General features: G+C 44.9%; 1 protein-coding gene across 2 annotated transcripts in view; it reads right to left on the reverse strand.

Annotated features, from left to right (window-relative positions):
• Window positions 1-4,175: 4,175 nt before the first annotated feature.
• Window positions 4,176-12,815, reverse strand: part of LOC147116199 (axonemal central pair apparatus protein HYDIN-like) — a 120,672-nt gene continuing 112,032 nt past the window's right edge. For both annotated transcript variants that reach the window (XM_085990924.1, XM_085990923.1), the window contains one exon: window positions 4,176-7,799. In XM_085990924.1, coding sequence (XP_085847050.1) covers window positions 7,608-7,799 — 192 coding nt within the window. In that variant the 3' untranslated portion in view covers window positions 4,176-7,607. The remainder of the gene's footprint in view (window positions 7,800-12,815) is intronic.

The raw sequence follows: 12,815 nt of genomic DNA on the forward strand, positions 1-12,815 counted from the left end.
TGAACTACAGAATTTGTTCATCCCAGTTTGGCATAAAAATAAAACAAAAAGGTGACTCAACCGTGGCTAACAAGGGAAATTAGGGCTAGCATAAGATCCAAGGAGAGGACATATAAATTGGCCAGAAAAAGCAGTAAACCTGAGGATTGGGAGCAGTTTAGGATTCAACAAAGGAGGACAAAGGGATTCATTAAGAAGGGGAAAATAGAGTATGAGAGTAAGCTTGCAGGGAACATAAAAACTGACTGTAAAAGCTTTTGTAGATATCTGTGAAGAGAAAAAGATTGGTGAAGTCAAGCGTAGGTCCCTTGCAGTCAGAATCAGGGGAATTTATAATGGGGAACAAAGAAATGGCAGACCAACTAAATACATATTTTGGTTCTGTCTTCACAAAGGAGGACACAAATAACCTCCCAGAGATGTCGGGGAACATAGAGTCTGATGAAAGGGTGGAACTGAAAGAAATCAGTATTTGTAGGGAAATGGTGTTAGGAAAATTGATGGGACTGAAGGCCGATAAATCCCCAGGGCCTGATAATCTACATCCTAGGGTACTTAAGGAAGTGGCCCTAGAAATAGTACAGGTTGACTATCCCTTATCCGAAAACCTTGGGACCAGCTGTGTTTCGGTTTCTGGGAATTTTCAGATTTCAGAAGGTATTATTTCAGACTGGGAAACTCCGAACATTAAATTAATTTGGTTATTAGTATTTGTATTTAATATAAATTTTAAAAGTTCAGGCTACCTCTTGCGACTGTTCCGTGTCTCATTCCCCTTCCTGCTTCTCTGTGCTGCCGTTCCCAGTCTGTTTACAGCTCCCCCTGCTCCGTATCTGAATTCCTTTACTTAGCGGGGGGTCTGGGGCTCGACTGCCGCCGCCAGTTGTGGGAAAGCCGGATATCGGCTGACTCCTACGCTAAGCTGGCCCGCAAATCAGGTCAGGTGGGGGGTGGGGAGAAAAGAATATCAGACGGGCTGCTGCAGCTATCGGACAGGCCGCTGTATTGTTGGGTTCACTCTCCCGGTACCTCCTTCACACTGCCCGGCTCGGCCTGCAATTTCCTACCCAGGAGGGAACTCTGTGACCCTCTGCCCTGCTCACAGGGAAAGGCAGAGCTCCCTCAGTCACACTTAACATCGAGACCGAAGGCCAGCGTGTCGACAATCTGCAGGAATTCTTGTTCTGGGCCCCGGAGGACCACTCCTGTCAGGTTTTGCGCCACTCGGGTCATGTCGTGCGCACAACTTACGCTGAACGAAAAAACTTTCAGTTTTTAGAAGTTCGGATAAAGGATAGTCTACCTGTAGATGCATTGCTGGTCATCTTCCAGAACTCGATAGACTCTGGAACAGTGCCCATGGATTGGAGGGTAGCTAATGTTACCCCACTATTCAAAAAAGGTGGTCGAGAAAAAGCGGGGAATTAGACCGGTAAGCCTGACATCGGTAGTGGGGAAAATGCTAGAGTCCATTATAAAAGATGTAATAGCAGAGCACTTGGAAAGCAGTGACAGGATCGGACAAAGTCAACATGGATTTACAAAAGGTAAATCATGCTTGACTAATCTACTGGAATTTTTTGAGGATGTAACTGGTAAAATAGATAAGGGAGAACCAGTAGATGTGGTGTATTTGGACTTTCAGAAGGCTTTCGATAAGGTCCCACATAAGAGATTAGCGTGCAAAATTAAGGCACATGGTATTGACTTGGATAGAGAACTGGTTGGCGGACAGAAAGCAAAGAGTTGGAATAAACGGGTCGTTTTCCGAGTGGCAGGCAGTGACTACTGGGGTACCGCAAGGATCGGTCCTCGGACCCCAGCTGTTCACAATATATATTAATGATCTGGACGAGGGAATTGGATGTAATATCTCCAAATTTGCAGACGACACAAAGCTGGGTGGGAGGGTATGCTGTGAGGAGGATGTCGTGAAACTCCAGTACGATTTGGACAGGTTGGGTGATTGGGCAGAAACATGGCAAATGCACTATAATGTGGATAAATGTGAGGTTATCCACTTTGGTGGCAAAAACAGGAAGGCAGATTATTATTTGAATGGCAATAGATTGGGAGAAGGGGAAGTGCAAAGAGACCTGGGAGTTCTTGTGCACCAGTCGCTGAAGGTAAGCATGCAGGTGCAGCAGGCGGTTAAGAAGGCAAATGGTATGTTGGCCTTCGTAGCAAGAGGGTTCGAGTACAGGAACAAGGATGTCTTGCTACAGTTGTACAGGGCCTTGGTGAGACCGCACCTTGAGTATTGTGTGCAGTTTTGGTCACCTTACTTGAGGAAGGACGTTCTTGCCATGGAAGGAGTGCAGTGAAGATTCACCAGGCTGATACTTGGGATGGCAGGAATGACGTATGAGGAGAGATTGTGTCGATTGGGCTTATACTCACTGGAGTTTAGAAGATTGAGAGGGGATCTCATCAAAACCTATAAAATTCTGTCAGGCCTGGACAGACTAGATGCAGGAAGGATATTTATGATGGCCGGGGAGTCCAGAACCAGGGGTCATAGTCTAAGGATAAGGGGTAAGCCATTTAGGACTGAAATGAGGAGGAATTTCTTCACCCAGAGAGTGGTGAACCTGTGGAATTCTCTGCCACAGAGGGCGGTGGAGGCCAGTTCATTAAATATATTCAAGAAAGAGTTGGATATATTTCTTAAGGCTAAAGGGATCAAGGGATATGGAGAGAAGGCAGGGACAGGGTACTGAATTTGGATGATCAGCCATGATCTCATTGAATGGCGGAGCAGACTCGAAGGGCCGAATGGCCTACTCCTGCTCCTAGCTTCTATGTTTCTATGTACTTATTGTGCAACAGTGCATCCTCTGACTCACCATGAGCAATGCCACAGGAGGCTCGCTAGTAAACAAGTCAAAATAATCGGGCCTGGAACTTTGGCTTTGGGCGCAATGGGCGATCCGGGCTCAAATTGCACCCAAAATGGCATTCGTTTTGAAAAGTGTTTTTTTTCCCTCAAATTTCCAGCTCAAACTCATTTGCATATCGCTGAAGGTAAAATCTGCCATGAACCAGCGCAATCGGGTAGCGTTTTAGAATATCATTATTTTTTTTAAATTTTGCTTTAAAAATATTCCTTCATATATTTAAAGAGTGTTAACTTGGTGCAGTTTGATTAACACAGATGAAAATGGGTTTATCACAAAAAATAAGCACTGTTAATCAGCGTGACCAGTTCACCACCTGTGATTAACCCGATTTTAAATAACTGAAAATTACTTAAAAAAATTATACAGAACCACTTACTCGTTACATTAGTGTACAGTACTGTATTCAGTTTCAGTAAATTTTTATAAATTATATTCAAAACACGCCTATTAGTGTCCTTGCACCTAAAAACTCCTTATTTTAAAAGCCTCTTCAAAGGCCCGCGAACAGCCGCAATGAGCAGAAACTCCCAATGGTGATTAATTCAATTTGGGGGCGTGGCTAGTTTGGTGGGCGGGGCCAGCTTCCCAAGCAATGTTTTTTAAAACTACTGCAAAAGATTGCGGAAACTCGATTTGTGCTTAAAATTCTGCGATCTTTTGTGCTGGTTTGGCTGATTTTGGGTGAATTGCATTGAAAAAAACAACACAACCTGGCGAAACTCTTGCCCGAGATGTTTAGAAAACTATTAAAGCTACCACCAATTTCAAATGTCAGCTTCAGGCCATCATTTAAGAAGCCACACCTTGTCCCACCTGCAACGATAATTCTGGAACAGTTCAATTAGCACCATTTTTATAATACAGAGCCCCTTTGGAAAGTTTTTCTCTTCTGCCACTGAAATTGCCCCATTTATCAGAGAGAAAAAAGACTGCTAGGAATCGTCGGCAGTCGAAGAACATGTTGCTGAAAACCTGGTTGCTTTCCACCCACAGCAAACTTCCCCACTACAGTTGCAAGTTTTCTTTCTTGCAGGGCATGGGCTGGGGGGCGGGGCGGGGGGTCTTACCACAGCTTCTCTGTCTAGCGTTAAAATCACAATGTTCAATCATTTGGACAGGAGTCACTGGGCCCTAGTGTTGCCAGATACTGTTTACATTCATTTGGAAGAACATAACATAAGAACATAAGACGTCGGAGCAGGAGAAGGTCATTTGGCCTCTCGAGCCTGCTCCGCCATTCAATAAGATCATGACTGATGTGATCTTGGCCTCAACTCCACTCCCCTGCCTGCTCCCCATAACCCTTGACTCCCTTACCTTTCAAAAATCTGTCTATCTCCACCTTGAATATATTCAATGACCCAGCCGCCACAGCTCTCTGGGGAAGAGAATTTCAAAGATCCACGAACTTCTGAGAGAAGAAATTCCTCCTCATTTCCGATTTAAAAGGGTGCCCCCTTATTCTGAAATTATGCCCCCTAGTTCTAGATTCCCCCACGAGGGGAAACATCCTTGCTGCATCTACCCTGTCAAGCCCCTTCAGAATCTTATATGTTTCAATAATATTCCCTCTCATTCTTCTAAATTCCAACGAGTATAGGCCCAACCTGTTTAACCTTTCTTCATAAGACATCCCCTTTATCTCCGGAATCAACCTCGTGAACCTTCTCTGAACTGCCTCCAATGCAAGTATATCCTTCCTTAAATAAGGAGACCAAAACTGTACGCAGTACTCCAGGTGTGGTCTCACCAATGCCCTGTACAGTTGTAACAGGACTTTCCTACTTTTATACTCCATTCCCTTTGTTGAATCTTACAGGAGTTCCACAGCTAGTAATTTTTTTTACATGATGCCTAGTAATATTACATTCAGTGTAACTCTCCCATTTTCAGCATCTCATTTTTCAGGTAAAGCAGAGTTGGGATTATTTAACAGCAGGAAACTGTTACAATAGAGAATGAGATTGCCCTGCAGTCCCAGAAAACTAGAGACACTTATCAATGCTTAAAGCCTTGATTCTCCACTAATCCTGTCTGATGTTGTCAAAGGCCGTCATGGTGGTTTAATAGAAAACTTTACAGTACAGCTTTACAGTACAGCTTCTCCTTACAAGATATGGCAGACAGCAACACTATGATGCCAAAGTCCCTTCAGCCCACAATATCCTCACAATAATGGCCATATCTGCACTTCTCTGATCTTTTGTCAGTTTTGACTTAGTCACCTCAGAGTCAGAAGACCGTGGGTTCAAACCACACTCCAGCCACTTGAGCATGTAATCTAGGCTGACACTTCAGTTCCATACTGAGGGAGAGCTACACTGTCAGATCAGACGTTAAACTGGGGTTCCAACTGCCCTCTCACATGGACATAAAATATCCCACTATTCAAAGAGCAGGGGAGTTCTCCCGGTATCCTGACCAACATTTATTCTTCAACCAACATCAGGTCAGAAATGGGGATGTTCGCTGATGACTGCATAGTGTTCAGTGCCATTCGCAACTCCTCAGATAATGAGGCAGTCCATGCCCACATGCAACAAGACCTGGAAGTCTTTCAGGCTTGGGCTGATAAGTGGCAGGTAATATTCGCGCCACACAAGTGCCAGGCAATGACTATCTCCAACAAGCGAGAGTCTAACCACCACCCCTTGACATTTAACGGCATTACCATCGCCGAATCCCCCACCATCAACATCCTGCGGGGGTCACCATTGACCAGAAACTTAACTGGACCAGCCACATAAATACTGTGGCAACAAGAGCAGGTCAGAGGCTGGGTATTCTGCGGCGAGTGTCTCACCTCTAACTCCCCAAAGGTTTTCCACCATCTACAAGGCACAAGTAAGGAGTGTGATGGAATACTCTCCACTTGCCTGGATGAGTGCAGCTCCAACAACACTCAAGAAACTCGATACCATCCAGGACAAAGCAGCCTGCTTGATTGGCACCCCATTCACCACCTTAAACATTCACCCCTCCAACACCGGCAGACCGTGGCTGCAGTGTGTTCCATCTACAAGATGCACTGCAGCAACTCGGCAAGGTTTCTTCGACTGCACCTTCCAAACCCGTAACCTCTACCACCTAGAAGGACAAGGGCAGCAGGTGCATGGGAACACCATCACCTCCAAGTTCCCCTCCAAGTCACACATCATCCTGACTTGGAAGTATATCGCTGTTCCTTCATCGTTGCTGGGTCAAAATCCTGGAACTTATTTCCCAACAGCACTGTGGGAGTACCTTCACCACACAGACTGCAGCGGTTCAAGGCGGTGGCTCACCACCACCTTCTCAAGGGCAACTGGGGATGGGCAATAAATGCTGGCCTTGCCAGCGACGCCCACATCCCAGGAATGAATTTTAAAAAACACAATAAATACAGATTATCCAATCATTATCTGGTTGCTGTTTGTGGGACCTTGCTCTGTGCAAATTGGCTGCCGCATTTCCCTAGACTACAACAGTGACTACACTTCAATAGGTACTTAATTGTGCTTTGGGACATCTGGAGGTCGTGAAGGCACAATATAAATTCAAGTTCTTTCTTTCCTCCTTTTAATCATCTTTGCAAGTCCAGGTTTTCCCCAATAGTATTTCACCGGGGTGGAAAGGTTAATGATTAATACATTAACCTAAATATTAATATTTCTAAAAAATGGTTAGGACATAGAGCACATTGAGAAACACATAGGATTATTGATCTTATTTATCAAAGGAATGGAAGAGGAAAAGTGTTAAAGGAATCAATTAAAGAATTGCTCTCATTCAGATTGATCCCAAATTTGCTTAAATTATACTACTAAGCACATCCAACAAACACCAGTGCCAATTTTCAGGGACATCTATCCTCATTAACATCACCGCCAGCCTGTTTTTATGCCACCTAACATACATTTGTGTCATGTGAAGGATTGGGTGCGATGTTAAGGACAGAGTTCAGATCCAACAGTAAGGCAGGTGAAGAGCTCCTTGTTCCACTACCTATTACTGTCATGATTTTCATTCATTTGGAGAAATCTTACATCAATTCCATAGTTAATGAAGAGAGAGATCAAATTAAGGATGAGTTTTTATATTTTCCAAGCTAGTGGATTAACCTACAGTAGGTTTAATGTTAGCATTTAATTTAGTTTAGCGAAACCATTATGCCATATTACTTAACAACAGAAAAGTGGGTACGTGGAGCAGACTCCTAGAAATTGGTGTTGCACCAACTAACTCCTTCATGATGTAGATGTAAGCAGGCTAGTTAACCATGAGCACAAACATGACGATATATATATTCAAAATTAACAAGCCTAATGAGACTAGGGATTAGAAGAAATATGCCCCCCCTCAACCCAAGGGAAATGAATGTGTCAACAATGAAACTAATGCTGAATCAATAAATTCCTTCAAAAAGGAGATGGATAAATATCTGAGAATGGGAATGGAGGATATAAATGTGGGTATGAGCAAAAATGAACAAATCCTCCATGGAAAATGATATTTCCTATGCTGGTGGGGTTAAGTGGATTGCTGTCAGTTGAGGGTAGCAGATCACGGTTGAATATAGAACGTGTGAGATTGGAGAAACATTCTGTGATTTTGCTTCATTTACTTTAGGGATGAGAAAGTACTTATGCACAGCTTTCCCTCAAGAGATAAAATACATCATGACATTGGGGAAGTTCATGATCGAACAGATCACGAGATCTTTCCTAGTTATGTGCTTTCATGCAACCAATAAACAGAACTTCCCCAATGTCTTTCCAGATCCTCCCCGAGTTTACTTACCCGGTCATGGTTTCGCAGAATCAGCGGTACCTCATAGGTTTCACAAGGTTTGTAGTTCTGAAAGATAATTTCTGAGGGGAATGGCTGAAACATTGGCTGGTCAGTGTCCAGGATAGAGTACTGAAGAAGAAAACAAAACAAACATTAAACTATACTTTGTAAAGGTCTTTCACTCAAAATGGGATCACAAGAGACTTTGCCAATCTTTCATTCTGTTTTCAATACAAAGGGATCAATACAAACAGACAAACACACTCACTAAACATTGTAAATATTCACAAATCCCACACTTTTGATGTCAGGCTTCAGGTTTCTGCAAGGCTTTACAGTCAGATACAAGTAAAATGCAAAGTGCTCAAAGACACATGGAAGAGATGGAATTTGTTTCAGCTGAAAGAGACAGAAGTGACACCTGAACTGTATAGTACAGGCTCATATGTACTTGCAGTTCATAGATTTTGTTTCTAAATACCAAACTGTACATTAAGATCAAAAAACATTATTTTTAGCTGAAATGTAAAATAATTATATACATCAGTTTTCATTTGTAGAAAAGATAAAAGTTAGACAAAACACATAAAGGCCAAGATAGCTTTATGGTATTTCAACTAAAGTCTTAGGGGGCTAAATTCGGTTGATTTGCGCCTCCCATTAGCGCCCTAAGAGGGCGCTAATCAACTAGCGCCTGGGCGCAGCGCTGCTAACGCCTCCCACGAAATTCAGTGGAAAGTTAGCAGCGGCGCCGCACAGCGCGGCGCCACCGGCGATGACATAATCGCCGTGCACAACACCCCGGCTGTAATATTGGGTGGCAACCCCCAACTTACCTCCGGACGCTATGTCCGCCGGGATCAGGGGGACCTACCTGCGGCCGGGGCGGTGCTAGTTAAAGGGGAGGTGGCGGGCGGCCATTTTTGTTGCTGGCCATCTGCCAGCACCTGCCCCCGTTGCTGTCCCCGGCCCCCATGAAGCCCCCCCGCGGGGTGCCGGCTGCACTCCGGTAACCCGTTTGCAGGAACTCCCGATCCCTGGTGACCCAGCTGGGCACCGGGATGCGCTGCGCCAGGCCCCTCCCCTTTAATAAGGCTTGTTCCCTCTACACAGATGCGGCCGGACCTGCTGTGATTTCCAGCAAAAAAAATGTTTTTTGTCTGTTTCTTGTTTTTCATACAGACCCCAGCATCTGAAACATTTGACCCCTTGTGACCCCACCTCATTGTTCTTTGATGTAATGTTTTCCTGACTGACCTGTTTGGACACCATTCACACCTTTGATTGCTGTGATTATCTCTCTGCCGAGGTGTGATAAAGGGCAGTTAGAAAGATTACCTGTAATCATCTGGCAGTATTCTCTGACTATATATGCTGTGTGTCTATGCATCTCTTCACTTCACCTGACGAAGGAGCAGCGCTCTGAAAGCTTGTGATTTCAAATAAAGCTGTTGGACTATAACCTGGTGTTGTGTGACTTCTTACATTAATAAGGGGAGGAAGGCCTGCAGTACCACGGCGCGACGTGCTGCAGCGCTGCCCCTAGAGGGATGCGGGGTGCTTACAGTAGCGCCCCTCCTCCGTCTCGGGGCGCTACCTGGGAAACTCGGCCGCGGGGGCGCTAACTTTTTCAGGCCGGCGAAGGTAGCGCCCCCACCCAATTTTTACCCATTAATCTTTTTCCCCAATTCCACCTCCCCACCCCACACTCCTCAAGACACTGGCCTTGGCTGGGTTACAGTTTTACAAAAGCAGGCAGCCCTCTGGTACCTCACCCAAGTGACCACCATTTTTAAATGAGCCTAGGCAGTCAGTCCTGTCATTCTACTGTGGAGTGCATCATAGTTGAGCCAAATTCTGTCATGTTATGTCCACATACGTACACTTTCCAGCAGAGGTTGGAACCCTGGTTAATTTATCCACTCCCTTGCCTAGAGATGCTGAGGGCCGCTGTTGGACCCAACTAAGATTAGTTAACTCAACACAATCCAGGGACTGAACCTTGGACTTTTCAAGTTGCATGGCTTGATACCACAGCACACAGTACATATAACTAGTAGGCCAAGGGAAAGCTAGGTCAAACCTAAAAGTTTAGCAAGAGAAGTTTATTAGGAAGCTAGTAGCAGTTGGAAAGTGGGGTGAAATTTGTCTGGTAGCTCTACCAATTACAAGTGTGCCTTAGATGGCATTCACTCGTGATTAAGAAATTGATAAGAACAGATTTCCCTCCACAAGTCCCCCCTGAACCACCAAGAGCTACTGGCAGATCATTTCTTTGGAAAGGGGGATGGCTCTCATTTGAATTTTTCCTCATTCCTTAAGATAAATTACATAGAATGTACGGCACAGAAACAGGCCATTTGGCCCAAGTGCTCCATGACACCACCGCCACCACCCACTTGTAATTATATAGTGCCTTTAACAAAATTTGACACTGAGGCACATGAGATATTAGGGTAGATGACCAAAAGCTTGGTTATAGAGGTGGGTTTTAAGGAGCATCTTAAAGGAGGAAAGAGAAGTGGAGAGGCGGAGAGGTTTAGGGAGGGAATTCCAGAGCTTAGGGCCTTGGCAGCTGAAGGCACGGCCGCCAATGGTGGAGCGATTAAAATCAGGGCTATTCAAGAGGGTAGAATTGGAGGAGCACAGATATCTTGGGGGTGGGGGGTTGCTGGAGGAGATTACAGAGATAGGGAGGGGCAAGGCCATGGAGGTATTTGAAAACAAGGATGAGAATTTTAAAATACCATCTAGTTCGTGCTTGTTCTTGCTAGAGATAACAATACAAAGATCTAGGTTACCGGGATGCTTCAGCAATGAAGGGTGGTTCCAAGTTCGATCACGAGTCTACGTTAATTTAACTGACTTCACTCATGGCAATGAAAAAGGCAATACAATTGGTGTCGGTGTCAGTGCCCGTGCCCCTGGATTAGGGAGGGGAAAGTTAGCCAGAATTCCTATTTCTCACCCTGCTGCAAGTTCACTTGTGTGAATGAGGGGAGAGGACAGGATGGGTCTCAACTCTGATGTTCCAGCTACTGAATGACATGTCAGCACTCACTGTTTAGGGTCACACATTTAGAATAGTTAACGGAGATCAACCAGTAGCTATGGAACCATACCCCAAGCAAGGAGAAGGGCCAGGGGAGAAATTGATGAAAACAGGAGGCAGGAAAAACATAACAGAAATATTTATCTATCGAATCTATCCCATACACACCATGTTGTCTCAACATTTCTTTCCTTTATACCAAATTATTTTTTTAAACTTGTCAACAGGGAATAAAAACCAACACTCCACAAGAAAACAAGCATTCTAGAGATCCACATACATGAGTAAAGCAGTAAATCATAGCTCAAATTTTCCTGTCAAAATAACGGTGAGGCTAATGGTGCTCGCCGTTATTTATGCGCAAATGGTACAGCAACTTCAGGCGAGGGGCAGATGCGCGGTTAAACTCAGAATCCCAAAAGTTGGTGTCTGAGGTGCACCACTCCACCATTAGCGTTGCAAAAAACAGCATTTCGCTGTCAGCCTCACCATTCAAATGCAATGAGCGACATGAAGTTCCTGTACTTGCACAGTAGATACAAAGTAAATCCACCACAGAAAGTTAAGTCAAGTAATTTCAAGTCTAAGTACCCTTTTAACGATGTGATAAGTGTTAATTACTGCCAATCAACCTTTCGGGCACAGAAAATCAACTATTACAAGCGTGGAGTCGCATTCCTTCAGGTTTTAATTGTTGTTGGAGATTTTTAAAATGTAAAAAAAAAGTTTTACTTTTTCTGTCTCTTTTTTCTCTTTCTCTTAATCCAATCTTTCTTTCACTCTCTTTATTTCTCTTTCTGTACCTGATTTGACATTGAATTCACCCACTCTAATTTACATTTCCTTCTCAGTCCTTGCACTGTTAATTTCACAATCCTTCAATCTGATTGGTTAAGGAGATACACAGTTGCTTGCCCTGTTCACTCAGATCCCAGATGCTCGGTTTCCCTCGCTGCGACGTTATCAGCTCGCGCTTTCAGCAACTTGTCACGTAAAAATTAAAAAACCTAATCGTGCAAGAGCAAGTCTACCTAACAGCAGATGCAGTTAGATGCCCTGCTACCACAAAATATGGCCCCTTCTCTTGAACTCAACTGAGTTAATTCAGTTCTCTTCACAAAGACCTGAACCTTGCTCAAAAAGGACACCCTGCTGATGCCTGTCCTTTTAAAATAAATGGCACATGTCTCTTCACATGTGATAACATTTTGTTTGTGACCTTTCATAGCTCCCATCATTAATAGTGGCATCAGTTGGCTACCTTGACTCTGTGGTGGGAAGAAAAGGGAATATTGCATCCCCGGTGATCCAGTTGGGTGAAGCAAACCTGCAAACTTGAAAACCAGGGACAGTGGCAGTAAAAATGAGGACGAACTGACCAAAATGAAGGCTATTTCATTTTACTATATGTAGCACCATATAAGTAACACAATAGTTTCACATATTGCTCCATTATTATTTATGCATTTTAATAAGTTTAATGCATTGTTACGGTGTCCACAAATACAAATTAAGGGAGTTTTATACTGGTTTGTAATGAATATTTTTTCCAGTTCTCAATTAAAATGTTGTTACATAATGTTAGCTTTATTAGATACTAGCTGGGGAGCCCCGCGTTGCGAGGGCAATTTTGGGGCGCGAGGGCAATTTTGGGGCGTTTGGTCTCCCTGCCCCTGTGTGTCCCCCCTCTCCCTGTCATGTCCTCTCCCTGTCCTATCCCTCCCTCCCCTCTCTCCCTCCCCTCCCCTCTCTCCCTCCCTCCCCTCCCCCCCTCTCTCCCTCCCCTCCCCTCCCTCCCCTGTCTCCCTCTCCCTCCCCCGCTCCCCCACTCCCCTCTGTCCCTCTCTCCGGCCCCTCCCCCTGCCTAGCGAGCCCCGCGTTGCGAGGGCAATTTTGGGGCGCGAGGGCAATTTTGGGGCGTTTGGTCTCCCTGCCCCTGTGTGTCCCCCCTCTCCCTGTCATGTCCTCTCCCTCCCCTATCCCTCCCTCCCCTCTCCCTCCCCTCCCCTCTCTCCCTCCCTCCCTCCCTCCCCTCCCCTCCCCTGTCTCCCTCTCCCCCACTCCCCTCTGTCCCTCTCTCTGGCCCCTCCCCC

The sequence above is a fragment of the Somniosus microcephalus genome, chromosome 6 (assembly GCF_052327205.1).
Source record: "Somniosus microcephalus isolate GS21.2 chromosome 6, FLI_Smic_1.0, whole genome shotgun sequence".
In the NCBI taxonomy this organism is placed as follows: Eukaryota; Metazoa; Chordata; class Chondrichthyes; order Squaliformes; family Somniosidae; genus Somniosus; species Somniosus microcephalus.